Genomic DNA, 27,978 nt, shown 5'->3' on the forward strand with positions numbered 1-27,978 from the left:
TTGTGGTCCCATCAAATACAAGTAATTATGTTTCATGTATAACCTATTCATATATTCATGTTACTGTATATATTATTAATAATGTTATGCATGAAAAGTTCAATTAATAAATTAAGCGCGGGGTGGGACTATTAAAATGGCGCCGGTGCTCCACAGCTGGCGGGACGTGTTACTGTGCTGAACGCGACAGGTGTGTCTCACCTGTCACTTCCTGTTCAGCTGTGCGCGCCCAGTTTGTCATCATGGCTGCTGAGGAGCTCCAGAAGATCCGTGTGATCACCCAGCTGTCAAACCAAGGTGAGTGACGTGCTCCTGGGACCGGGCTGCGGGCTGACTCCACACACATGTCGCACACATGTCGGTAAACACACGAACACTGACGATACACAAATCACGCGTACTCGCAAACAAACCCTTCAGGAGATCTCAGACCAGGTCGTGATCATGTCCGTAAATGATTAACTCAAGTTTAATCTTCACCAGCTCCAGCCGAGTTTGTTCCTTTACAGCACTTCCTCCCCACGGGAAGGAATTGGATCTTTCTTCTTCTTCAGGCCTGAGTTCCACTTTCGAGGGGCCCAAGGATTAAAGTGCAAGAAGAAAATCAAAGCTCCCCTGTTGTTGGAGTCAGTGTTTCACTGCTGTGGGAAGAGAAAAATAAACTATAACAACAATACTAATACAGTTTTACTAAATCCATTATATCTTATCGAGCCAATTGTTCTCAATTTTAAAAAGAACTAGTTGTATCAGTATCAATAATAACATATATCCCTTTGAATGTTCTCGGGTTAGAATAATTCAAACGTGACAGTGAAGTGTAGTACAAAGTAGAATTTACAGTATTAAAGTGTCCTTCATTCCACATTATATCTAGAACCTATGATCATTACTACAGCTTTAAGACAGTATGAGAATAACCCCCTTGATATCAACACCTTCTGCTCCACTGCCTGGTATATTTCATTGTCTGTGAATAATAGAAATAAAATAGTTAATATTCATTACTGTCAGACATTGATCTGTGGGTCCCTGTTAGTGAAGAGAGGGTGAGCCATAACTAAATCAACAAATCAATCAATTAATCATATTTTATTTTTATAGCCCATGTTCACGAATCCCAATTTGTCTCATAGGGCTTTAAACAAGGTGTGACATCATATGCCCCTTGACCCTGAACAAGAGTTAGGAAAAACTACAATAAAAAAAGTCAGTCTTAAATGAAGAAGAAGAGTATCTTTAGTCACTTCCTTAATTCATGACAGCACAAGCAGCTAAATGTGGTCACTGATGAACATGTTGTTCCATGTGGAAAACATAGCAGCATGTGTTTGAGGTTTTTTGCTTATGTCTATAAGGTACAGTCCTAGACTGTAAAAACACTTTTATATACTTTTTCTTAATACATACATAACATACAATGTGAAACGTTATTACAAAGTACTATTACCATTTGTGGCTGCTATCTGTACTTAACATGTCTTATCTTGGGAGTGACCAGTACAACTTTTAATTGGAGAGTAGCTCCTCTTACTTCCTCTTACTATTGTAATAACACCACAGGGCAGATTTTCAGGTCCATCATAATTGTTGCTATATTCAAAGCCCCATGTCAGTCACTGGGCACGAGTGGCAGTAGTCACTGGATGAGACGTTCTCACGTGCTGGACAATTTTCCAAACGTTGGCTGTGATTTAAACAGGAACCTATGAGTACTTTGCTCTTCACTGACATTTGCTTTACTGAGGAAGATGGCTCACTGGCATCCTTTGCTCCCCATAGCCCTACACGAGTATGGAAGCCTGCAGAGGAAGCATGAGACAGCAGCCATGGAGGTGAGTGTCAATAGCACTCAGGTTTACACCCATATATCATTGTATGTATGACAGTGCACTATGTAGAGTTCGTCTCCCGCACCATGAACGTCATGTAGGTGAGTTACAGTAGCAGCAGTACGGGAATCGGCAGGGACCTCCCGACACGATACAATCACGATACTTAGGTGGCGACACGATATGTATTGCGATTCTGTTGGTATTGCGATTCTGTAAGTACTGCGATTCGATATTATGATTTCTTGCGATTTAGTTTTTTTAAATACTGGACCATGGAAAACAGTTGAATCATACCTTCAAATACAACACAGTCTAATTCACTTAGAGCTTTACAAGTTTTATTTCAAATATTAACATCAACCAAATGACTGCCTGGCAGCCAACAGAGAAAATAAATAAAAATGTCCCCTATTATTGTATAGTCCCTGTCAACTGCACACAAACTGACAGATTAAGAAATGTATGCCACTTAGGCTACTTTTAAACAATAAATAAAAGTTAAATCAAATAGAATGAATAAAAGTTTTCTTAAAATATAAACTTTGAAATAAACAAAGAGTAGGCTATGCTTCACTGTTGTTTGCATGTAGGCTATGCAAAGCTAGTTCTTGGATATGTTTAGATTCTTGTGCAAAAACAAGAGCTGGTCAACATGCTCTGGGGTGAGGTTGGTCCTCCCCCCCATATATCGGCCCCCTGTATAAAACCAATAAATATATGTTTTGTTTTTTTCAATTGTTAAAAATATTAAAAAAAAATATTTATATCGTCATTCATAAGAATCGCGATTCGCAACTATACCGATTATTTCCCCTATCCCTAATAAATACAACAGCAGCAGGAAGAGCAATAAACAATTATTACGACTATATGTGACTGTAAAGCTGGATGAAGCTTTTACCAAATGGTGATTAATGATAAGAGCAGATAAACAATAGCACTGTATGTGTGAATTGAATGAGATGACATGGAGAGGTGGCTGTTGAAGGGCATTATTTAAAGCTGTGCTGACGGCGCAAACAAGAAATTAGAGAAATGTCTCTCCAACTAAGGCTGCACAGCACTAAACGAGGGTCGGATTCTCTCCCCTATCCACTATCATTTAAAATGTGGAAATGGGACTTTAAAAAAAAAAATTGTAATCGTACAGAGGGCTATAGGCTTCTGGGTCTTAGGGCCTAAGCACTGACTGGTCCCAGGACCCTGGTTTATTGTGAGGAATTTTTTATGTTATTCTGGAAAACTGAGGAATCTTGTCACGTGTGAGTCATGGACGTGGCTAAATGGCTTGACCATGCAACTCCCACCCTTGTTTCTGTTGTCTAGCAACAGAGCTGAAGGAGGACACAACAGATAAGATGTATTGCCCCTTGGTTTGTGTACCGTTACCGCTTCCGCTTCAACTCACTGGATGGAAGGATCCACCTGTTGGAGTCTCTGTTTCTCAGAGATGGAAGGAAGCATTTGGCGGCTGCCTTTGAAGGTTTCTTGGAAATGAGACAGTCAAGTCACGCCGCTGTGATGCAACTGAAGGATGCGGGCCCTAGATTCAGACACAGCTATAGCCTAGACCCAAAAGAAAGTTGGACATCTTAAATTCAGTCGTCATTTTTGGCAATATGACATCAAATCAATATCATGATTATTTCAAACTCAGATTACTGACAATTATTTCATGCCAGCCTTAAGTTGCCTCATTGTCCCCTCAGTGCTCTATAGAATATGATTTTCAATGGATTGTAAGATATTGCTGTTGCAGAGGCAGACAGGTTGAAGGATGATGAGAACAGCAGGGATCCTGTATTAAAGCTGCTCTGTCTGTCTTTCTAAAGTGCAAGAGGCTGGAGGAGGAGAGAGACATGGCCATCAAGGAGCTCAACGAGATCCAGCAAGGTAAGTTGATCTGTCAGGGCCCAAAGCTTGTCCATAAAGTGACATGAAGAAGATAAGGAGTCAGCTCTTTGTCCCAGTGGCACCAGGGGTAAAGTCTCTGGGACGAACCTGGGTGAGGCCAGGGAAAGAGACACTCAGTATAGTCTGAAAGTAAATCATTTGTAAGAAAGTGTAAATGTAAGTGTAAACCATGATATAAAAAATAAAAAAAATTCTGGGAGGGCATTTTTCATTGGTCATCAGCCTGTTCCCACAATGACTGATTCCTCACATAAAGATTCATGCCATTCAATAATCTACCCATCTTCCTCTAGATATTGGTGCATGATGAATAATTGTCCAAGTCATCCCTGGCTGCCTCTTCCATTTTTGTCTGACGTCTCAGATAAACACATAAGTCTTTATTGCCCTCACATTTTATGAATTTAAAATCAGCTGCGGGCCACATGAGAAGCTTCTGGGGATCAGATGTGGCCCAGTGGCCCCCAGCTAACAATCAAGGCTTTAAGGGGATTCATTATTAAAATACCTGAAAACACACAACTGATAATTAAGTGTAGTAGTTTATTTGAAGAAGTCAGCTTATTTTCCCTAATGTTATTGATTAGACTTTGTATTTCAACGTTAGTTTAAAGGGAGTACTACTCTTCTATAAAGCAATGTTTTGAGGAAGTTTATTGTAAAGTAAAGCATAAAGAATATCCACAAACACACACAAGGTCGGCTATTTTGCTTATTTTGTTTAATTTGACACTTGAAGCATTTTTATGTAAAAAAAAATGTGTTCAAATGTGAAGATAAGACATAAACACCTGATATAAATACATCTTATGAAGGAACTTGAGCAGTACTTTAAAAATGTTCACGTTCGAATATTTATTAGATGTTCTCTTTTTGTCAACATTTGATGTCAACAAATCCACTGGCACTAAGACATTTTGAAACAAACAGTATATACTTAAAAAGATGTATCAGAGTCAACATATGCTGAAAGGACATTATATGCACTGACAAGAGAAAATGTGTTCTAATGTTACAAACATGCATGGTTTTGAATGTGATCACAGCCGGAGGAACCAGGACACAGATCTGTTTCCTAACACTGTAGATATGTCTCTGATATTTTAGCCCCCATTCAATTCCCCAAAATGATTTTCAACTTGAATGCTTTGCTTTGACCACTTTAGTTGAGACAGAAATTTGACATAGGGCACCACATGTCAAAAGATGGAGCAAATAGTTTGTCTTTGTAATGGTGACAGTTGTGTGGATTTTCATCTGAATAAATCTGGCCCGTACTCATGTATTCATGTGATTCTCCAGCCAAAACACATATTGTGTATGACTTTGTGTTAATAGAAGCTGCCTCACTGTGCCAAGCAGCTGCATATTAGGACCTATTACGTGATTTCATAGCTCTTAGAAAATTGCTCCTATTCACAACGAAACGGCTGGGGGTGGGGCGACAGGGTTGGTTGCGGGGGGGTACAAGCGGGAGGACAGGAGAAAAAGCTCCCAACACACAATCATGCCTTTTCAATTGCTGATGGCAAGGTTGATGACAACATGACCATTGTGTTATAATGATAACACCACAAAGGCATCTGCCCCCCTCATCAAGGCTTCACAGTGGCTGCAGATACAATTTAATTCACTGCTCCGTTGGCGGCGCTGATACCATTATGCAGCACGTCGGCACAGGGGTAATCACTGTCTTTCCTGAGAGGAGGATGAAAAAGACAGACACAAAAAAGAGGGGAGAAAAAAATGTAGTGATGATGATGGGGAGGCCGAAACTTACAATTAAGACTGCCAGTTCTGACGAGTCAGAGGGCGCCGTCGACTCGTGCTCATACACTTTCAACACTTCCACCGCTGTTTATTTACCATGGCTACCAGTAATTATAATTAACATGTCATTTAGTTCAAGGCGTCCTTTCATAGGTTGAGTGTGGCCACAGCATTATGGAGACAGGCAGAGAGGATGGGGAGACGGGGATGAGGATGAAAACTGGCAGCTAAGTGCTATTCAGTGACTGATGTGCAAGGCGCTGGAGGAACGTGGATATTGCCCAACGCCGGCGTTCATCAACTTCTTAATTAGGTGTCACCCAATGGCCCACAGCAATGGCACTAATGCTGAATATCTCCCTCGCTCAACCACAATGCTTCATTAGTTAAGTGGTAGGACATTGTTTATGGGTGTCCTTTTTCTATTGAGGCTTGATTGCATCTCAAGCAACATCACAGTTTGTGATGTGGAATTGTAATCAGATTTTTTTTCAGCTTCCTAGCTTTACCTGCACCAATCAATAGTCTTTTACTTGTAAATCAACTTAATGTCTCTGGGCTTTGTACTTGTGTACATATAGGTGACCGGAAAAATATATATCACTTAATGCCCAGCAGCAGCAGCAGCTATCTGTCTGTCTGTCTCTCTCTCTCTCTCTCTGTCTGTGTGTGTGTGTGTGTGTGTGTGTGTGTGTGTGTGTGTGTGTGTGTGTGTGTGTGTGTGTGTGTGTGTGTGTGTGTGTGTGTGTGTGTGTGTGTGTGTGTGTGTGTGTGTGTGTGTGTGTGTGTGTGTGTGTGTGTGTGTGTGTGTGTGTGTGTGTGTGTGTGTGTGTGTGTGTGTGTGTGTGTGCAGTCGAATTGTATAGCCCATATTCACAAATCAAAATTTGTCTCATAGGGATTTAAAAAGGTGCGACTTCCTCTGTTCTTAACCCTCAACAACAGTCTTAAAAAAACTATTAACAGGGTAAAAAGAATGTAGAAACCTCAGAGAGAGCCACGTGTGAGGGATCCTTCTCCCAGGATGGACAGAAGTGCAATAGATGCCACGTGAAAAGGAGAACATCAGAAAGTAAAGGGTATTTGCAGCATTGAATAGAATAAACACTTTGTAGCATAACTGAAGGTCAATGAATAAATGGATTGTTGACAGCAATGGCCGGGTATCTGAGGAGAAATATTATATATCAAGTAGTTTTGTTGTAATCATAATCCATGGTCAGCAGCCATGAAAGTGGAAAGTGGACAACCACATGATTCCGTTTATCTGCATAGATCCAGATCATACATTTTGAGCTGCTATGAAAGATATGGACATAGGATGAATATATCCTCACACACTTCGTGGCCATGCAACATTTCTCTAAATCTTAGGTGGATAACTGAGTTGTATCTTAGCTTTGCCTGGAACAGCAGAACAGTGTAATTTTAATTTAAAGTTCACCTATACTAACTTGTTGAGCATTTTTTTACCATAAACATCTGGAGTCTTCCCCCTTTTCATGGAACCTTCAAATGTCCCATTATTGTGAGCTATGACGTTATTCAGACGGAGGCTCTATGACCTCATGTGAGGTTTTTTTTCTCCAAAACAGGTGAGCTGTCGTGTGCTCAGATTGTTCTTCTGCTGTCCAAAAATCCAGTAATGCACCTTTAACATATAGATATGTATCAGGGACGTTGAAATAAGCTGCATGGACTTTACTGATTTTCATAGATGATCAGGATATAAGATTACGTTAAGGTATATTCAACAAACATTGTATATTTTTATAAGAAAAACATCAAGTAGAAGATATAAGTATAATCTCTATGTATTTTCTTCATCGAACTCCCTACAGTGTTTTATCAGATACAAATTCAGCATTTTTCTCATATTTTTCTACCGGAGCACTCATTGTCCATGCTACAGTCGTTTAGCTAAGAAATAAGGCATAAAGGAAAATGTTTTCCTTCACCCTGGGTTAAGTGCAGCATCACATGCAATATTCTGAACAAAAGTCACACAAACATCCGAAACTATTATTCATACTCTTATGGTCTAAAGTTGTTTCCTATTCAGTCTATACTCAATACACATTGGCCTTGGCGGAGGAAAATTAAAAAGGTAGGGGAAATTATCTTAATAAAAGATGCATTGCTAACATTGTTGAGATCACTTCCTTTTGAATTCAAATCATAATGGTGCACATAGGTCACTCACCAATGAGGCTACTCAGATGGCACACACAATAGCAAGCAGAAATATACTTGGGTGTCAAGTGTTGTGGCACTCTTATCTCAATTAACTGCGCAAAGAAGTGAGAACTCATTAAGAACAACCCAATCGTGTTAGTTGTTTCCTTGACGGCATTTTCATCAGGTTCAATAGCCATGAGTTAACTTCGTAAGTTTGTATTGAAAGACTGCAGTCATCCAGTAGTTTTATTTGCTCTATTTCAATAACATTGTCACATCAGCAAAGGCTACTAAGAGTATGAATATTAAGATTAAAATGCATAACGCTTCATGTTTCATCATCGACATTTTGATTTATTCAATCCATTAATGTGTAGTTTTATTATAAAGGTTGGGCAAATTTGTTGTAAACTCTACAAATCATTTCAATCAGACTGATTGAAATGATTCGGCGTAGCCGTCTGCCACAGAGCAATCCATATGCCTGCCTGTGCACACCCTGCTGTGCGCTCATACTGTGGATGTCAAGTCTTTAGCCAGAGAGACCCACACCGCAGAGACAATAACGCGAAATTAGCAAGTGAGTCACACAAAAGTTAGTTTCTAGCAGTTGTTTGTCCGTGCGCGTTCATGTGCTTTGGGGCGTGGCTTCGACGAGAGGGCTGATGGGAGTGGATGGGGTTGCTTTTTTCCAAAGTGTAACCTACTCTTGCTAGTTTTTCAGTATCACCAACCCTAGCTTTTTCTGACCGAATGCGACCGGATGTCATAACAGATCCTAGATGATCTTTGTTACCAGTTGAACCAGAGAGGCTATTCCATTCAATTTGGAGAAATTACTGTTGACTTATTTTCTTTAATAATATTGTGACATTGTGGGCACTTATTTGTCCCCTCTGTGAGGCACTGTAAAGACCCCTCTTTAACACGTTTAGTACATCACTTGAGTATTTTCATTGATGTCCATTTGATATTTTTTCCCCACAATATCTCAAACAATTCTTATTAGATAATCAATGTAGTAATACATCTCTTGATGACAATAAATTAATAATCTATATTAAAAAAGATGAATATTATAAAAAATAATCTATTAATAACACCTAATATTGTATACCACATACTAACAATGTTACATACTTAGCTGATAATACTTTTGGGATTATTTTACATAAATTTAGAATTCTGTTTCCTCTGGGTGGCTGCTGTCATGTTCTGTGTAGATTGTAAATCAAATCAATGTTTGCTAACTGCAGCCAGTCTTCTCTCAAATACCTGTTTTTGCAGTGAGGTGCTACTTTTATATCAGATCAGACCGTCCTCTATTACTGGTTCCATGGAGCTCCAGTTCACGTCACTCGTGTAACATGGGTCAAAAAGATCTTCAGCAAGGACAACAAACCTCTAAACTTGTGTGTTACAGTGTAATGCTACTTAGATCATGTCTTTTTTTAACATACCATCAAAGTCCCACACACATAGGAAATTAACATACTGAGGCATTTCTTTTAATTTGTACATTCTATAGAATATCCACTCTTGGCACCTAAAGCAAAAAAAACTATTGTATTTATATGGTTAGATTTAGGCAACTCAAAGCCCTTTGTGAGGGTTTGGTAGGTACCTTGGTTATGATCGAATAATTAGTCAACAGTGAGGTCAATAATCTGGAGCATCCCAAAATTACATGATGTACACCAGCCTCAAGTTTGACGATAAAGTCAGAGTGTTTATATTTTCTATGTCTTCACTTTCTATGTTTTTTCCTAGTGTCTCAGATGGTCATCGAAGAGGTCAGTGTGATTCAGGAGAACCTGGAGATCGAGAGGACGTGTCGAGAAAGTGCTGAAGCCCTTGCCTCTAAGGTGCAGTTCCATTTTTTTCTCAATTCAATTCCATTGTATTTTTATAGTTACAAATTATGACATACATTATCTCTAGATCTTAAAAAATTAGAGAAACTGAACAGTTTTTTGTGATGAGACAATCAACTGGCTTTCTCTCTTATCATCTGTTGTTTCCATGTTACTGACATGACTAACATGGATCATAAGTCCAATACAATGTTCATAATCAAGGAAATCACGTCAGGAAGATAAAGCAAGCTAGGACTACTGTAATCTATGTCTGCTGATTTAGAATAAGTTTGGCTAAATCAATTCTGCAGCATCAAATCAGTCACTGGAGTCGTCTCTCTGGTCTGTGTATTCCAGAAACCATCACACACTGACACATTCAATTTGTGTGTTGCAATCAGAAGCACTCTGTTGTCCTCCAGTGCTGCCCCCATATCTTAGTGTGTAGAATTGTATTGGACTCTTTTGATTCAGAGCACACTTTTTTGGGGTCCTTGCTAAAATGCGAGTTGTGATTGAGAGCGGGGAAGCTTGGCACGTAGTGATTTTGCAGCCCACTGGTGTTGAGCTTATCATTGTAATCATTTCTCATTCAATTTCTGGACAAAAGCCCCCTCAGTCAGCCAGGTGGGCTGGGGCAGATTTTGGGCAGTGGGTGGCTGAGGGAGAATTATGGTGAAGGTGGACTTGTATGCCCTTTTTGTTTTTTGCGTCCTTGAGCCTCCAGTGGTCCCCTTTCCTTTTGGATTGTTTTTCATCCTCATCTAGTAGGAGTGAAAAATAAGATTTGTACTGGTCCAAATACTCTCCGGCGTCTAGAGACTGGACTGGGTTGTGGAAAATACTTTTGTCTCAAGATGATTTCAGTGGCTGCTGAGGATTTGTGGATTTACAAGTCATACTTTGTTATTATTGTTTTTCTAGTTTGCTTCTATGTCCGGTGCAGTGTCAGGATTTTAGACATACTCAGCATCAATGTTTTAATAAATTAAAAAAAATTAAAAAAAATTCTTAGCCCAAAATTTATTTGATTCCAAGCTGTTCCAGATTTTTTTCCAAAACCACAGCAAATTAACACAAAAAAACTAAATGATGCTGATAATGCTGAAATTCAAACACTTTTAAAATACAATTTTATTTCTCTCAGCGTTTTGAAATGTGATCATATTTCTTTACAGAATTTGAGAGTCTGAAATGTCACCTCTCGCCCCTACATGGATGTAAAGGTCTAGGGATGGAAATGTAACATCCACATTATTTTGAGGAAGTGGGGAAGACCTGCAATACCTTGATGGGACAGCAAATTTACAATTAACATACTGGCATTGTTGCATTTCGTTCCTATTACTGATGACATAAGGTGAAGAAGCCAAAATACCAAGATGAAGGTGTGACAGGCGAGAAAGATTGAGCCGAGACTGACAGTCAGTCTCTCCTTCCTAAATATAATAAATATTGTAATGAGCTTCGCTGAGCAGAGAGATGCTGATAAGATATCACTGTGAAAATTATTTTCATAATTACAAGTAATTACATAAACTTACTTCAGAACAATCTCAAAATGTAAAGTTTTTTAATACCTTCTATTCTGCTAATAACTGACAGCTCTAATAACCCAAAGATGAGCTGAAAACAGGGCATTATGAGTTTGGCAGTTTTTCAACGTTCTCCATATCAAAGTATATGATCCATTTGTGGCCAAAAATATTACATAAAATAATCCATAAACCAGAGCCGGTCACCAAGAGCAACACCTAGATCACTCCATTAAAAAAGAATACAACACTGAGTAATATTAATACCTAGATTGTAGAACTAGAAGGGCTCAACAGCTGCCTTATGAAACCACATTTAAATCACTTGATCCAGATTTTTATTTGGATCTGCATCAAATTGTACACTCATATCAGTCTCCTTAACATGCATCAACTTCCATGAATTATTCACTGAGAAATCAAGGCAAAAGTTGATGAACACTCCCCCTGATCTGGATCCATATCAACATTTACTGACCCTTAATTCCACCAACTTTCATTGTAATTCGTCAAGGATTTTTTTTTACCTAATCTTACATTAAACAAACAAATGGAAAGGGGGGAATACATTGCCTTCTTCGTGGAGGTAATGATAATAATAATAATCATGTCCATTGCAACATGTGTAGGAAGGAAGTTTGTTGACCTCTACAGGAAGTGGCCAGGTTGGGATAGTTAGGCTGCTGCTCCAACCTCACCTCCTTATTATTGTGTGATTTAATACTAATATTCAACTGTGGCATTACACCCAGTGGACTGGTCCCTGCCATCCACTGTAGCAGTGAGTAAAGCAGGTAGTTTTCAGTTTAGTGTCATGTTTGTTTATAGGTCTATTGATCTGTTGTGTTGCAGACAAAATGCTTTTCCAGTCCAGCTTTCAAACTATCGCAGTCATCTTGATTTCTAATTCTTTCTGATTTTACCCTGTCTCTGTGTTTTGCAGGTATAACGTCATGATGTTGTTGTGACATGTGTTTTCGTTTTTTTTTTGCATGAAAGTGTAACTGTGAAGCTTTTAACCACATTGAACCAAATTTAAAAAATATATATTTTAACTGAATCATGATGCAGATGTCTGTCAAATAAGTTTTCTTCGGCCTGATATAAAGACAGGACCAAATGTACTCTTGGTTTTTGTCATAGTATCTACTCTGTCATCAGATGTGCTGGTTTGAACCAAGGTAGATACTTAGCAGATGACGACAGAATCAAATATGGTGAATAAACATTGTCTTGAGAGACTGTTTTGTGGTAGATTTCCTGTTCTACTGACAGACTGCAGGAATTTGGCTTCAGAAAAGACATAATGTAGCAGGATGTACGTCCACTGAATACTGCGTTTAAGAGACAAAATACAGACTAAAAGCTCGCTGTGTGACAGACGGTCTCTCAATCAAGCTCTCTATTCCTTTGGCCTTTTACTCTCTGTGTCTTTCTTCTCCCTTCTTCATATAAAACCTCGACCATAGCCAGACCCCGACTGAGAATGCATTCATTAACCAGTAAGGATCGAATAGGTCTCATACATATAACCCTTTTAAACAGAGTTGATCTTTCTACTAGCATTTCAGCATCATTATATACAAAGACACATTTCTTATACATCAGTTTATCACTTATTTACATTTAAACACACAAGGAGATGTTGCAGGAGAATAGACAAACTGAACTATGCATTTCCTTGTAGATGATGATCATTTGGCCTCTACAGTATTCCCTGTTTGAATGAAGCTGAAGTTCAGAGCAATTCCTTAAGTCCTCAATATTTTGAATTAAAGAGCGAGCAAAGGGCGTTAGCAATTTACAACCAGTCACATCAAAATGTGTTTCTGATGCTTAATCTTTCTTATTTTTGATGTGTGATCAAAAGCAAGATGAAGGGGACGTGACGGTGACTCCGGAGAGTGCTCATCCGATGCTATGCCAACCATGATTTATCTGAGTCTATAATTTCATATGTACTTTTCTTGCCACCAATTGTAGAATATTATCAAAATAATGTGATTCTATGTTATGTATTGTTGATTGCGCTTCAGAAAAGAAAAGATGCACCCTGAAGGGCATCATCAAAAGATGGAATTGCTGCAATCTGCTCCCACCAGGATGCCATTAATAAATGTTTCTTTTATGACTCGCCTTTTCTATTCCTCCTCTTTTTTTCTACACTCCAGGCAATTTTCTTCCTTCAGACGACACCACGAAACATGCATAATTGGCATCAATCTCCTTCACATAGGCATCGTTCATGTTTTGCGTTAGTGACGGTCTCCTTAATTGAAACATATGGCTGTCCTGATGATTTAACTTTCATAGATGTAATGGCCATTTTGGCAGTTTAGAATGCATTGCGCTTAGAGTAGAAACTGATCAATTTGCAAAGAAGTTCAAGGAAAAATGCCAAATAAGAATATACGTTATAAGTTATAAGTTATAATCACACAGAAAAACACGTTGCACAGAGATGCAAGAGGCAAACACATGCCACATCAAAAACCTGTGATTACATCTAAAAGGAGAGATATCCACTGCTTTTTTCTGCCTCCTTCATCTGCTTGTGCTCCTCTAATGATGTCGTTTTTTTCACATCTTATCATTGCTTTTGCATGCGTCCTGCCATTATGAATGATTGCAGGGCCAAGAGAAACGAGGAAATTTGAACAAACATCTCATCTCCCCCGTCTGGCTCTCTGCTCCCTCATCACTGTTTTCCAGCGGCGATGCAGATTTGTGAAATGAAGGCGTGTACGAGGCCGCCTCTGTCAGTTTTTGTTGGGTTCATGTCATCTTTTAAGCAACATGTGCTGAATGGTCCGTAAGTTGTGCGTTCAGAGGTTGTGTCTGTGGATGCACCTTGTAATCTCCCTCTTTACAGTTTGCTCAAGTGTTGTTGTGAGGGCCGTGCTGTCAGAACTTATCCGTTAAATTATTCTCCAGTCAAAGAAAGAAAAATCCCACTTCTTTGAAAGTTTACTGTTACTGAAACTTAATCATGTCCAACTGATTTTACAGAGTAGATTGTTATTACCAAACTTTAAAGTGAGTTAATTATTTGTGTACATTTTCAACCATATTATTTCAGGTCAAAATTCACTGAAGGAAACATTCTATCGTTGATAATATGCAGTAAATATTATCTGTATGATCATCATCATATACTATAATTAAAAAATTGTTATGAATTTACATACAATTTGATGTGTGTTATATGTTTTGGGTTAAAGTCGCGGCTTTAACTGCAGTAAAACAAAATGGTCTGGTCTGTATATGTGTGGCGCTTTTCTAGTGAAAACTGACAGGGTCTTAATGGATGATTCTAACTTTGGGGTATGGGGGTCAGAGGAATTTGATGCTGCAAATAGAAATCCAGCATCTTCTCCAGCAACTGAGGATCACAGACAGTGCAGCTTTTCAACACTTCGTATGATGATTTTCACAGAATCAACCAATTAGATCAGTGACCAAAAAACTGGCCTTAACAATCTTCAGCACTGAGATTAAATCTGCTGTCTGTTAATGAAATAACATGTTTTACTTTGCAGGGAACATGGATAGGAAATAATAGTGCTTATTAACAGATATTTCATTATGGGAAATATCAAATATCCCCAGCAGCACCTTTAAGTAATTTTACAGTGCCATCAATCTCTTTTATTCACTAACGCCTCGCTGTGTGTCTTTCCATGATTCTCTCTGTGCGTCCTCGCTGCAGCTGAACCGTCAGAACCGCTCTCTGAAGAGGAAGAGCATGATGCTGCTGTCCCACTTCAGCCCAAGCACCATCGCACAGATCAGCCTTGAGGATGAAGAGGAGGAGGAAGTTGGCGAAGACTTAAATGCAGCCAGCAAGGTCTGCCTCTCCCATCAGTGCCAGAGCACCATCTCAGGTACTAGATGTCTGCAGGTGTTATGTACACTTACCATGCCGTGTAGTCACAGTTTCAGTCTAGTATCAACCTTAATGGTACATTTTTATCACATCTTTTCATTCATGTCAAAGTGAATTTACTTTTGGTGATGATGGATTCACAGTCCATGATGCTTTTCCCATCATGCTGTTTAAGGCTGTTGAAATAATAGTTATATTTGCAAATAATAAACTCTGATGCAGATAATGATTAATACAAAAATACGTTGCTCCAAGATTGTAGACTTATTATGGTCAAAATCCATAATAACATGTTAAAGGGAGATCTAGTGGTCTGTGTTTTGTTTTTTTAACTTTTAACATACATATAACTAAAGATGACCAAACATCAGCTGTAGATGTGGAGCTGAGCACATCGCGTAGAGACCCAGAGAAGGTCCTGCCACTGTGAAACTGCCTTTTCATTTAATTGAATTCATGAGACTACTCGTCCTATTCAACAAAGGTCATATCATTCCTCGCAAAAACAATTTTAGGTGTCAACAACCTTTTCTGCTTAAGTACTCTCCTAAATGTCTCTGCCTGCTCCTGCTGTGAGCTGCTTTACCTGGGAACACCACTTCTTCTGTTTTTATGAATTTAATGCATGAAGCAGGTGATAGCACATCCATCTAGACAAGTAAGAAATGTGTTGATGCTGCGACTGTCCTTTAATTCCACTGACTGTTTATACAAATGACATTTAAGTTATGCATAAATAAATGTACTAAAAGCAGGTGTAGCCCATTCTCAGCTTTTCTCTGCTGTTCTGCTGTAAACACATTTATTACATTTTCATAATCTCATTATAACAGCCAGATACAGGTTTTCTAATAAAGGCTCTTTAAAAGAACACTGAGCGGGGTGAAATTCCCTGAAGCCTACTTCAACAGCTCAGTTGGGTATTGTATCTGTTTCCACGGCACTGATTCCATCTGCACAGCATCAGGCCCATGTTCAACTCAGACTCTGTTCCTCCCAGTTTCTCTTTTTGAACAGAAATGACGTTTCCATATTTGTGTACCCTCCAGTTTGGAGGATTTGGGTAGGATCAATGTCTTCCATATTCAGTAGACACCTGAGATTGCAGGTCTCTACCAAAGGAGACACTCACAAAATAACCTCTGAGAGCCGGCCATCCCTCAGGCTCAGACAATCACTTCACATGTCTGACAGGGAAGAGTTTAAGAGTTCTGTTTAAAGCTGCTCTGATCGTCTTTGTTTCAGAGCTGCAAAGTAAGTTGGAGTTAACGTTAAAGGAGAAAACTCAAGCAGTCACTGATCTTGAGACAGTGAGAGGCCAACTGAGGGAGACCAGACAAGAAGTAAGTTCAAAGCTTCTTCTGTTTGTTTTGACCAGTCTCTTACATTATACAATCCAATATATTATTTTTCATTATATATCTTTGTTCTTAGTGAGACTAGCAAACAGATCTACTGTTCTAGTTCTTGAAATCTCTCGTTTCTCTCTCTCTCTTATTTCTCTCCTCTCAACCCAACCGGTGGTAGGTTAAATCCTTAACTATGTAAAGTGCATTGTAATAATGTATATTGTCATTTGGTGCTGCATAAATAAAGTTGAATTGAATAGACTTGACAAAACAATAGATTACATCACATTAGCATGGATGATAGAATGGACTCTACAGCAGCTTTAAGCGGGCTAAGGTGTTGAAGAGTCACCAAACCTCCATATCAATTGTTTAAAGTAAATTGCAGTTTAATTAATTGTTAGATTTTTAATGAAACATATTAATAACATTGTAGACTGATCAATTCTAAACTTTACCCTGAAAGTATGAAAGAGTATGTCCTAAAGTTTCCTTGGAGCTGTAAGGAGTGTTTCTTCACATGCACAAGGTTGAACATGCATGCATTGAAGCACATGGGTGGCGTACACAGTCTGACCACTTTTCAACAGGTTGTCAGAATGTCCCATGTAGGCTGCAATGCAGGGAGAGGAAAGGACGAAGCAGACTGAAGTCAAATGAACATGAATATGCATGGATCGGGAAGAAACAAACTACATCAGTGTTTGTTTCCATCCACACCTTAACCCCGGCACTCTCTTTATTGTTTCTCTGCTCTGACCATCCTTCCATTTGCAGCTGCTGAAGAAGAAACATGATAACACTGTTTTAATTGCTGAGACAGTGCAGCAAAAGAAGCTCCTGGGGAAATATAACAGAGGTAATTTTATATGGTCTTCATTTCTACATCCACTAATAATTATGTATGGAAAACAGAGCATGGCCTTATTGTTCTATAGTAATTAGACAGATACCACTGTATCACAGTCAATGCATCTCTGCTAGTCAATGATCCAGTTTAGAAATGTTTGTCCAGTGTCTCAGTTTGCTGTGGAGGAATACAAGACCCTGCAGGACACATTGACCCTGGAGCAGAGTCTGAGGACAGAGGCAGAGAACTTTGGCAGAGCAGTGAGTGTTCTTCACTGCAGCCCTTCATGCTCCTTCCTTATCCTCTGTGCGATGACATTAGGCTGTGTCCGACTGACTGTGCTCCTTCAGGTGGAATACCCACTGTCCTCCTTGTTTTCTTCAGATGGTGGTCGAGCAGAAGAAGCTGCAGAGACAGAGTCAGATCCTGATGCAGAGCACCTCGCCCAGCCATGCTCTACAGGAAGCCCTCAGCCAAGTCACCAGACTGACCCAGGATCTGGAGACACAGAGGCTGGAGCACCACAACCAGGTTCCTCTGATACCTTATGAATGTAACATCACAAATAGAGCTGGGCGTCTTTGATTCTTGATTAAGATACATGGACGATCAGATTAGGAAATAGTGAGAACATACATCTGTACATGCTCCTCAATCATGAGGAAGCAAACTTCATGATCAGATGTCCACTTTTGTCTCCTTGTAAAGACCAAAGCTTTTATGATTCAGGGACATTTCTTCTTGCTGGTTTGAATAACATACTCAGTTCTTTTTAATGGACAAAAAAACTAATTTGGAGGCAATTTCAGAGCCGAGCTTTTCTTTCAAGAATAAGGTAAAATTGTTGTTGTGTTTAATTGTCTGCTTGTAGCACATTAGGCCAAATACTCAGGCAGCAGGTGCTGCTGAATTAGAACCTGCGACTGGTTTGAAAAGATATTTTCTAATAGTCAGTTAGGTCAGTTTGATCATTTCTAATTGATTGTATTTTTGTTAAGGGACCTATTGAGTGTGTGTGACATAAATTGTCTGCAAAGGGCCATGGACGTCTGATTACAGTAGGAGTTTTGAGATAATGTGGACTGCTCCCACCAGGCCCACTATCTAGAAAACAAAACGGCTCATTTTATAGACTTTATTATGCAGGTATCTGTATTCCTCATCCTTGGCCAGATTTTATTCGACATTTTAAACAGAGATAATGTTCTCACCCCTGTCCGTTTGTCTGTTTGTAAACACAAACACCACTTGATAGATTTCTGTAAAACTCGATGGAGGGATTTGGTTCAAGGAGTAATAGATCAGATTTTGGTGTAGATGCAGATCAGGAGGAGGATCCGGGTATTTTTTCACTTTCTTTAATGTTGCGAGACATGGCGCTTTTCAACATTCTCTTTGATTCTCTGGATAATACATGGGTGTTGATGAAAACAATCTGGCATGTTAAGGCAGCTGATATCTGTGAGTGTGTGGAATTTGATGCAGATCCAAATAGAAACTCAGATGTAGTGAATTGTATGTGTTTTGTTTAATAAGGGGACTGTTTAGCCTCTGTGGAGGTATGGACTCTTCTGAGTGCCAAACTACTTTGTACTGTTGCACTGCAGAGGGGTCGAGTCTGTACAGCGAGTCTGTAACACGAGCATCCATATTTCACGAGAAAAGTAAAGTGGATGCTCACTTGTGCACTGTAGACCTGCCTATCTACTTTTGCTTGTTCGGACATTTTCATGTTGTAAATAGTAAATCCAACAAACAAAGGAGCTCTCATTGTGGTGCCTCCTGCTTTCACAGACCCCTGTGTAGGGGGTAAGGCTTTAGTGGGATTGCCTGAAGATATCTGAGAAGATGCAATATGTAACATGACAGACATAAATATCAGGTTATGACAGTCAAGCTTAAGCATCTTTTGTTCATTCATACATAACTCGTTAGAAGCACAAAATTAGTTCAAGTAGGAGAAAAGTATTGCATGTGAAACCCGTCCCTGTGCTTTACTCCTGTAATCCCTTTATTTCTTATGCATCAAAATTGCATCAATCAAAGAAAAATAATTATTTAGCTGTTTAATTACATAGGAGGGTTGTCTGATGACTGAACACAGGCCATGACAGAAACACCTCGGGCCATGACTTGCCACATCAATAATTAAAGGAAGCAGTGTCGCCTCCAGCCCGACCCCAGCCTCCCCCACCTCCCTGTGGCACTGATGGAAAACAATTAGAGCTGAGTGGGATCACTGATCTCTCCTGGTGCTGGATAGAGGTTGTCATGCCCTTCATTTGAGGAACAATTAAAACACTGGTTAAGGAACAGGGTCTGAGAGACGGTGACTGAATGGTAACTGGCAGCTACTTATCAGAAATCATAAGCTGCAGTGCTGGCAGGAGAGTAGAAAAGTAACTGTTAGTTGTAAGTTGTTGTTGTGGTTCATATTTGTATTTATTCAGTGAAACAATTGAGCGTTGTGGTGGGTCCATCCTCAGATAAAGCAGATGGAGGACAGGCTGAAAAGCTGTGAGGCTCAGAGGGAGCTGACGGCATTGAGGCGCAAACTGGAGCTTGTGGAGGAGGAGAAAAGGGAGTGCAGTGACAAATGCTCCAAGACTGAAGTGGAGGTCAAGGATCTGCGGTTTACAGGTGAGGATATATTTGGAAGTTGAAGGACAGGATGAGCTGAGGGGCATTTCACTGTGCACTATAGAGGCCAGCACATTATTGGCACTATAGAAGGAACACCGTGTGTATAGGCTACAACAAAGCCAACAGGCTCCATTTGATTTTAATTGTTACCATGAAATTCTCCTCATGTCTTTTGTCAGCAGGGGAGACTATTAGCTGTTCTCCAGAGTCTTGACAAATTGTGTGTTCTGCTCTCTGTTCTGTCGCCGCGTGTTTACTATCCCTGGATGGGATCGACTGGCCAGTTGAGGAGCTCCAGAAGAAGCTGCAGGCAGCTACCAACCCAATCCCCACCCCAGCCCCTCCACCTCCTCCACCACCACCACCACCACCACCTCCCCCGGCCCTCTCCTCCAACCCACTCAGGTTTGATCCCACACAGTCTGCTCTGTACATCATCAGTCAGTTTTACTTGGATGCATATAGGCTAGATCAGAATCTGTTTAGTTGAATTTATCCTTTAAAGAAAATTGTTTGTTATCACACAGCCTGGTGACTTTCTTTCTGTTATTGTCGGCCTCTAGTCTGTTCCTGTCTTTGTGATGAGCTGTCACTGAAGGTGTTTCACATCATAATCATGTTTTTCCTGATTATGATGTGAGGTGGTGACATTCATTCAAAATCAAATGCACTAGTTTTATTTAATCCTTGACGTGTTCCTGAAGGCCTTACGAGAAGGTCGGTGGATCACCAGTATGTTCCTGTGAGAGTAGAACCCTCGATCATAACCAGCTGCTCTGTCTGTTCCTTCCCATCTAGCTCACTGTTGTCAATGATCCGAAAGAGAAAGGACATCAGCACTGACATCCAACTAGAGGTCCACGACTCTGCCAAGACACAAGGTACACAGCAAACATCCACAATTATATATAAGGTGCTGCTGCACCATTCAAAATGTAGTACAATGAAGAATTTGTATAGTCTGGCAGGTGTCAATCATGGTTTGTAACTTATGGTGTGATCTGATGCAGGTCTTTGTTGTTCTAAAAGGAATGCAGTATTAATACACTAAGACAAGGCCTAATCACCAGTAGTATAGCAGATTTATTGTAGTTGGATACAACCAGTAAGTGGCAGTGTTAATTTTGGCAGCTATTTTTGATTTAGTCTTAGTCTTAGTCTTTTGACGAAAATGCATATTAGTTTTAGTCACATTTAGTCATTTTTATCCTTCTTAGTTTTAGTCTAGTTTTAGTCGACAAAAACGAATTACATTTAGTCTAGTTTTAGTCTAATTTAATAGCCACATTAAACTCCTTTATTCTCTTCTCAGGCCCAGGGACCCTGTGTTGTGTCTAAAACTGCAAAACAGCCTAGCTTGCAGTACTTAAGTTGTCCATTAGATATCCCTACCAGCATAGGTCTATAGCAGGGGTCGGCAACCTTTACTTTCAAAAGAGTAATTTTGCCCCCTCTTCCCCCAAATAAAATTTGTCTGGAACATATTTGATAACAAAGCTAATAAAGTTTAATATAAAGTTATACTATACTAAACTATAGTTTGTTGCATTTAAGAAATTATAGAACGACAATAAAGAAAACTCTTGACATTTTATTGCTATTTGTACCTGTTACAACAAAGGAAAACACAGAACACTTATGAAGAGAAGAAAATACACAGGCAAGTGTGACCTACTTTGAAATAAATTAAACACAGAACTACCCTATTTTGAAATAAATAAAAACATATAGCTGCAGCCTAATAGCTTAAAAATATATATTTAGTTTTAAATGTGAAAACAAAAAGTGAGAGCAGGTCAGGCTGGAGGCGGACACAGAAACTGAAGCTCGGTACAAACCACCTGCAGCTTCTGCTCTGATCAAGAAGCTGCTGCGCTGATCTCTGATCAGCTGAGACCAGAGAAACTCTGTGTTTTCACTGTTTCAATAGTTAAGAAGCAGCTTCACATGGACGAGCTCAGATCTTGTGTCTCTGAGCGAGTGAGCGGGCGGGGGCGGAGCCTCGGGACCGGTCCGCTATCTGGGAGCGCACAGGCACACACACACACACACACACACACACACACACACACACACAGACACACACACTCACTCGTCCGCTCCTGATACTTCATGACAGCCTGATACCATGATGTTTAAATAAATTATTGTGACTTAGTCAACCACCAACATTTTCGTCTTGTCTCGTCAACGAAAGTTAAAACAGATTTAGTCATAGTTTTTATTTTCAAAGATCCGTTTTCGTTACGTCTTCGTCTCGTCTTCGTCATGGAAAAAAGTTCGTTAACGAATATTTTTCGTCATCGTTTTCGTCAACGAAATTAACACTGGTAAGTGGTTTATCGGGGGATGAGGGGGATACAAAAATGAATTCCCCTAAATAACCATCCCCTCTCGGCCATTCCCCCATCCCCTATGACTGAGAGTGTTGGCTGTGCAGATAGAGAGTTTGTTTACATTTGGTCATCCTATGATCAGTGTTACTCACTTATTCATGAGATCTGCATTTGTAAAAGTTGAAAGTGGATGGCATCTAAAAGAACAGTCAGATTCACCATCAGCGACACCAACAGAAAACCTACCCCGACAGTGGCTGTTAAAACATCTGTAAAGATTTGACTGTATCCAGCATGAAATACTGCTTTCACTGTGCGCGTTGATACAACAAGCCCAACTGATCAGCTCCAAAAGTTAATAATCTGTAGACACATTCCCAAGTAATATTCACACCACGTTTGGTGAAAATCCCTCCATGTGTAGTTCAGTTACAAAATATTACGCTGCTATGTTCAGGATAATTAATCAACAAATGATTCTTCCCCCTGGAAAGAATGAGCAAATCATACTTGTATTGTTGGCTACAACCACACAGCCAAAGATTGTTGTCAATGTGAGTCAACCTGTTTAGCAGTCGGCACCATTTTGAACATGATGGGGATTTGAAGCAAGAAAAGAATGCACAAAGTTGAAGGTCTGTTTGATTCTCAGCTTTCACATTTTTCTTTCTGAGAGAATCAAAAGTAAAAAGTGTCTCAAATATGGGGCCACACTAAGGTCATACAGGATCACATTATCCAGACACCCAAACCTCTAAATGAAATAGGAAGGTGTTGCAAATATTCCCTCTTGTTGGGTTCTGGTGTCTCGTTGTGTTCTTTGTATTCTGAGTTAAGACACTGAGGGAAATGCTGTAGTAATGTCCACTCTCTGAAAATCCAAACGTTCAGTGTATCTTTCATTTCTCCTCCCGAATACGTTCATTTGGTTTTTCATTCTCCTAAAGTCTGCTGTGGCTCCTGCATTTCATCCATTTTTTTTTTTTTTATAATATTCATTTTAGAAGATATTCCTTTCACCTTTCCCTTAGCAAATCAATATCACTTCAGTCAAATCTCCATCACTGGCTTATTAGGTCAACGTGTTAAATTCTTCAATTAGTGCAAACAAAAGGGGAGCCTTGACTCGTCTGAGCAGGTAGGACATGGGTGTCGACTGAACAGGCTTGTCTAAGTCCTCATTTTGTTCAATGTTTGTGAATATGTGAGGCCTGAATTGGCACTAAGCACAGAGGATCTATTTTTCTGACACCAGAATAATAGACTCTTTCTGAGCACTTAGGACGGAAATATTTCACTATTACTTCAACACAAAGTACTTTTTATGTGACATTTTACTGACAATAGTTCCATTGTGTGTGTCGCTGAATGCGCTGTGATAGGAAATTAAATATTTGCATTTCTTAGCCAATAGGCTGCATTATTGGCTAATAACTCTTTCTCTCGGATTGAAATCTGATGAAAAGTGTTTGTGTTTTTACAAACCAGTCAAAATTCATTCCTGTTGAGTTTCAGTAACCTCACACACCAAGACGGCTCTGAACTCTAAAGGCATACCTTGAATACTAGAAAATTAGGGACAGCAATAACTATTGTTGCATGACTACAGCCAAAAACAGAAGTGACGATAATACAGTTCAGTCAGTATTTATGGCCTAATTAAGAGGAAACCCTGGAGTTTCTCCAAAAAAAGACTTAATTGATCGGTCCCACGGGCTGGTGTCATTTTTACGCTTTCACATCCAAATGAGTTTTATTTCAATTGCACTGCTAATGAATTACACGTTGCCTCCCCCCTTCAATATCATTTAAACCCATTTTGGTTCTTGGCCCAGTATCACACTGAGGCAGACCCTCATTTGGTGTCACAGAAGCCACTGAATACAGCGTGTCCATTGAAAAGGACTAAAGCTGCAGGCAAAGGGATGACGTTTTTGGTGTGTTTGCGTGTGCGTGTACTCAGAAGTGGACGTCAAGCAGCAGGCGGTGGACGAGATGATGCAGAGGATCAAGAAAGGCGTTCAGCTCCGACCGGTCGGCCAGTCAGCTAACAGAGGAAGGAGACAGGTGACTTCACCAACATGACCTGTGACCTTTGACCTGCTGTGTTTCTTGCTATTAAACCATTCACTGCTGGCACACATGACAGTACGCTTTCCTCAATCATGAGAAAAGAAAACCTCTGGAGAAAGTCCGAACCCAATTCTCTGGAGTTCCTTTGCAGGGTGTACTCAGCCTCTCACCCAATCGCAGGGCTTTAACAATAATGTAGGAAACTTCTGCTGGTAGTTTTGTTGTTACAAAACTGTTTGTTGCTACTTCAAACAAAACATCATATTACCTGCTCCATTTATGGAATATACTTAACATAATCAATAACAATTAATACACGCTGGCTTGTTAGATAGATAGATAGATAGATGATGGATACTTTATTAATACCTTGGGAAATTTAGATCATCCAGTAGCTTATACACTTAAACACATCACTGACATACACACATAAATCACATACAGAGAACATATTTACAGATACAGGAATGGCTTAAAAGCAAGTGTAAACAATGACAAACAAACTTAAAAAAGCTAAAAAAGACACGAGACAACGGAGCTACGTGGAGTAGCTGCCACTCGAGTCGGCACCAGGTACTCTGTTATGTTTGTGCACTCAGAATATTGGAATAAATAAGCCTCTTAAATAAGTTAAGTGAGGTGAAATTGATGAAATGAGACACTGAGACAATGGTGAAGTGAGATTTCTGCCAGTGGCTAGAGGTTTATACTCGTTTCTCAGGAGGCTGATGGATCTGAAACTGTGGTGAGGGATTTGACATCAGCAGAGATAAGGTGGCAGGGAGCATCCGTACATTCTGCTGCTGTGAAACCTGTGTCTGAACTGGGAAACGAAACTCCTTCAACCCAGGAAGTGGTGTTTCCTGTTTGTTTGAATGGAACCGAAGACGTCAGGCAGACAAAGAAAAGTTAAAAACATCCTGCAGACAAAGAGACAGTGAAACATAAAACTATTATCTAAGAGCTGCTTGTTTGGATAAAACACAACATACGGCCAAGACATCTCAGTCTGCGTGTTCCTCCACAACAACAACTCTGCCAAATTAGATAGCATTAGGACCTGCTCTGCCAGGTAATTAGAAATAATGAGGATGGGAAAATTGACATGACTCAGAATGAGTGAGTGTGTTGACACATTTGCTTCTTGTAGAAAGCAAACGGCCCGTGCTCACCTACAGTGTCTCGTCTCTGCTGATTGTGGAAAAATAAGTATAATGGGTCAGACTGCTGCTTATTTACCAAACCCGTCTTTTTCCTCCCATTTCCCTTTTGTCAGATGCAGAGGCTGCCCTCTAATTCCGCCATTCAGGAACTTAAAGGAATCATGGTAATGATCAACAATCAAATATCCTCAAAGACCTTATTTTACTTGTTGAACTTCAACTGTATTTACTCAGGAGTAGAGAGGCGCTGCTCACACCAGCATGTGATGTTTAAATTAAATAAAATCCAGTAGTCAGATATTGTACTGAAGAGAAAGTTTTACTGCAATACAACAGACACACAGGAGGAAGTGTCAGACTATGAGTGATGCATCCACCCCAGTTAAAGTCTGGTTTAATAAGATCTACTTCCATCTATATGCTCTGTTCACTAACCAGGCCTCTGTGTGTATGCTTTGTTCAAACCCTCCAGGGGAGTTTCAATAGAGCCTCCCCTCCACCGAAGGTAGCACCTCCGTCAACAAACCCCGACGAGGAGCTGCGGAGGATCCTGCTACGACGGAGGGACGCAGTGGAGTCTCCACCGTCTCCCCCCCACACCAGTGAGTTTCATCTCATTCACATGGAACTCTCTGAGGTGCATCCACCAGGTCCATTACTGCTCCTCAATCACTGACTGGTTAGTCCATCTGTGGTTTCCGGTCTGAAGTCAAACAGAGCTTTTGGTTTAGAGCCAAATATTTAGATCTTGAATTAGGAAAACAAAGATGAGCAGCTACGTTTTGGTGTTATAGAAAACACTAATTGTTGCACGGACGCCTCCGAGTTTCAGGACATACAGACGAAACAAGTCAAATATGAAACACTGAGTCTGTATAATACTGTGTGTACATTGTCAAGTTGATGGTTATCTATAAAGTGAAGTTAGCAGTGATTCATGTGCATGCACACAGTTTATCTGGTTATTTTTGGCATATATCTCTTCTGTCTTTTGTTTTAAAAGAGACGACACTGATTGTGTCATTGTGTTTGTCTCTTTGTGCAGGTCTCAATTCTATCCCCCCCCCTGCAGTGTGACAGTGCCACCAGGCTGAGGTCGGCCCGGACAAGAGGATCACAGAAATAAAGACTGGATGTGGGTGATGGACACGATGCAGAATCAATGTCAAGCATTTTATTTTGACGTCTGTTTGGGCTGAGCGATGATACAATATATAGAAATGACAGATTACTTCAGATTATGCTGTACTATCTATCAAGGTTTTTGGTCGTATAGCGCTGCCCTATACAGTCGGTTTCACATTTGAAGTCATGTGACTGTATCAGGAGGAGTCAGTGATACAGTCAGATAGGTTCATAGTGAAATGAGAGCAGATGTGCAGAATGGAGACGGAGGTCAGGTAGCATGTGGACTGAGGGCATAGATGTTGGATTTCATCGAAACGAAGGGCGTGTGTAACAAACCATCGTCTCCGGGTCGGTTCAGCTCTCTTTCTCACACTGAAGGGAAAGCCCAGCTTATTGTCTGCAGTGCGAGGAACAGTGAAGCAGCTTTTACAGCCTTGAGCTTTTGCCAAAGCAGAATGTGTGCGTGAATGGCTCTGTCTAGACAAGTGTTAACCTTGTAGCCACCTAGTGAGCAATTACAGGCCACAGTAGCAGATTTGGTTTCCTCTGCTCCCCTCACTCACACCTACACCCCTCAGCCTTCTTAGGCCACCATTTTATGTAGGGGTAATGCTGCCTCCTCCCTGCAGCACTCGACCTGTTCTGGAGGAGAGAGGACACGCCAGCCCTCGCACATCTCACTTAGATGTTTATCTTTAACCAAACCTGCTCAAACCCATATGTTTTTACAGTTACCAGTGAGAAGCATGTGATTCAGCAAGGATGTAGGTTTAGTGGGTTAAAAGATGAACACCTATGCAAAGTTATCACAAGTCATTCATGAGGTATTTGTTCTTTTATTTATTTGATTCAGCAGAATAGAGACGTCACCCACGTCCAAGGAGCCCCAGCAAGTTCTCATTATTAAGTTGTTTCAATATATTGGTTAAAAAATTTGCTTTTGAGCTCAATATGGCAGATGATTTTTTTCTGTCTTTGAATTGATTCCACAGCTTTATTTCAATCAAATCACTAGAGAGATGAATTTAAAAATTTGAATTTTGTCTCTTCCTGCTGTGGTGAAAGTGATTTATGGGGATTTCCTGTCATTTCTCTTTGACACTCTCTGTCTCCTACACTTTAGTATCATTTTCTACTTCTTTTATAATCTACAATCTCTCCCTGAAGAAGAACCTGCTCCATTCTCTCTGACATTGATAACATTCGTGTCTGTATCAGATTTAGCTGCAGTGCTTGATGTCCCAGTGAGGCTACCTGTGATGGTAATGTAAAAAACTTGAGTTTGATTCCGAGTGAATAAAATTTACCTTGATTTTTAACGATGTTCATTTCTCTAGATTCTGTTGAACACGATTAATAAAGTCTCCTCAGCATCGCAGCAGAAGAGGAGAGGGCGTCATCACTGTCGGTTTAGCAACAGTGTTCGAGTGACTTCCCAGTGGATTTCACCTCTAAGCCTCAG

General features: G+C 40.0%; 1 protein-coding gene across 2 annotated transcripts; it reads left to right on the forward strand.

Moving 5' to 3' along the window:
- The first annotated feature begins 148 nt into the window (after nucleotides 1–148).
- shtn1 (shootin 1) lies at nucleotides 149–27,835 on the forward strand. 2 transcript variants are annotated; one of them, XM_053436088.1, is made up of 16 exons: nucleotides 149–297; nucleotides 1,783–1,835; nucleotides 3,668–3,728; nucleotides 9,468–9,562; nucleotides 14,798–14,972; nucleotides 16,220–16,317; nucleotides 17,101–17,182; nucleotides 17,339–17,433; nucleotides 17,558–17,704; nucleotides 19,660–19,813; nucleotides 20,101–20,221; nucleotides 20,615–20,697; nucleotides 24,116–24,219; nucleotides 25,502–25,552; nucleotides 25,861–26,067; nucleotides 26,434–27,835. In XM_053436088.1, the coding sequence occupies exons 1-15, from the start codon at nucleotides 243–245 to the stop codon at nucleotides 26,062–26,064; spliced, it is 1,578 nt and encodes a 525-aa protein (XP_053292063.1). In that variant the 5' UTR covers nucleotides 149–242; the 3' UTR covers nucleotides 26,065–26,067; nucleotides 26,434–27,835. The 2 variants fall into 2 exon arrangements, with proteins under 2 accessions (XP_053292063.1, XP_053292064.1); XM_053436089.1 differs by having other exon boundaries at nucleotides 25,861–25,990.
- Nucleotides 27,836–27,978: the final 143 nt, after the last annotated feature.

This window comes from Pleuronectes platessa, chromosome 12, assembly GCF_947347685.1.
Source record: "Pleuronectes platessa chromosome 12, fPlePla1.1, whole genome shotgun sequence".
NCBI classification, from domain to species: Eukaryota; Metazoa; Chordata; class Actinopteri; order Pleuronectiformes; family Pleuronectidae; genus Pleuronectes; species Pleuronectes platessa.

What these genes read in the sequence shown, in the direction of transcription:
- shtn1 (XM_053436088.1), top strand. Translation starts at nt 243, where the DNA reads ATGGCTGCTGAGGAGCTCCAGAAGATCCGTGTGATCACCCAGCTGTCA. An exon ending in GTGCCAGAGCACCATCTCAG is followed by an intron (nt 14,973 to 16,219) that starts GTACTAGATGTC and finishes TCTTTGTTTCAG; the next exon opens with AGCTGCAAAGTAAGTTGGAG. An exon ending in CGACTCTGCCAAGACACAAG is followed by an intron (nt 20,698 to 24,115) that starts GTACACAGCAAA and finishes GCGTGTACTCAG; the next exon opens with AAGTGGACGTCAAGCAGCAG.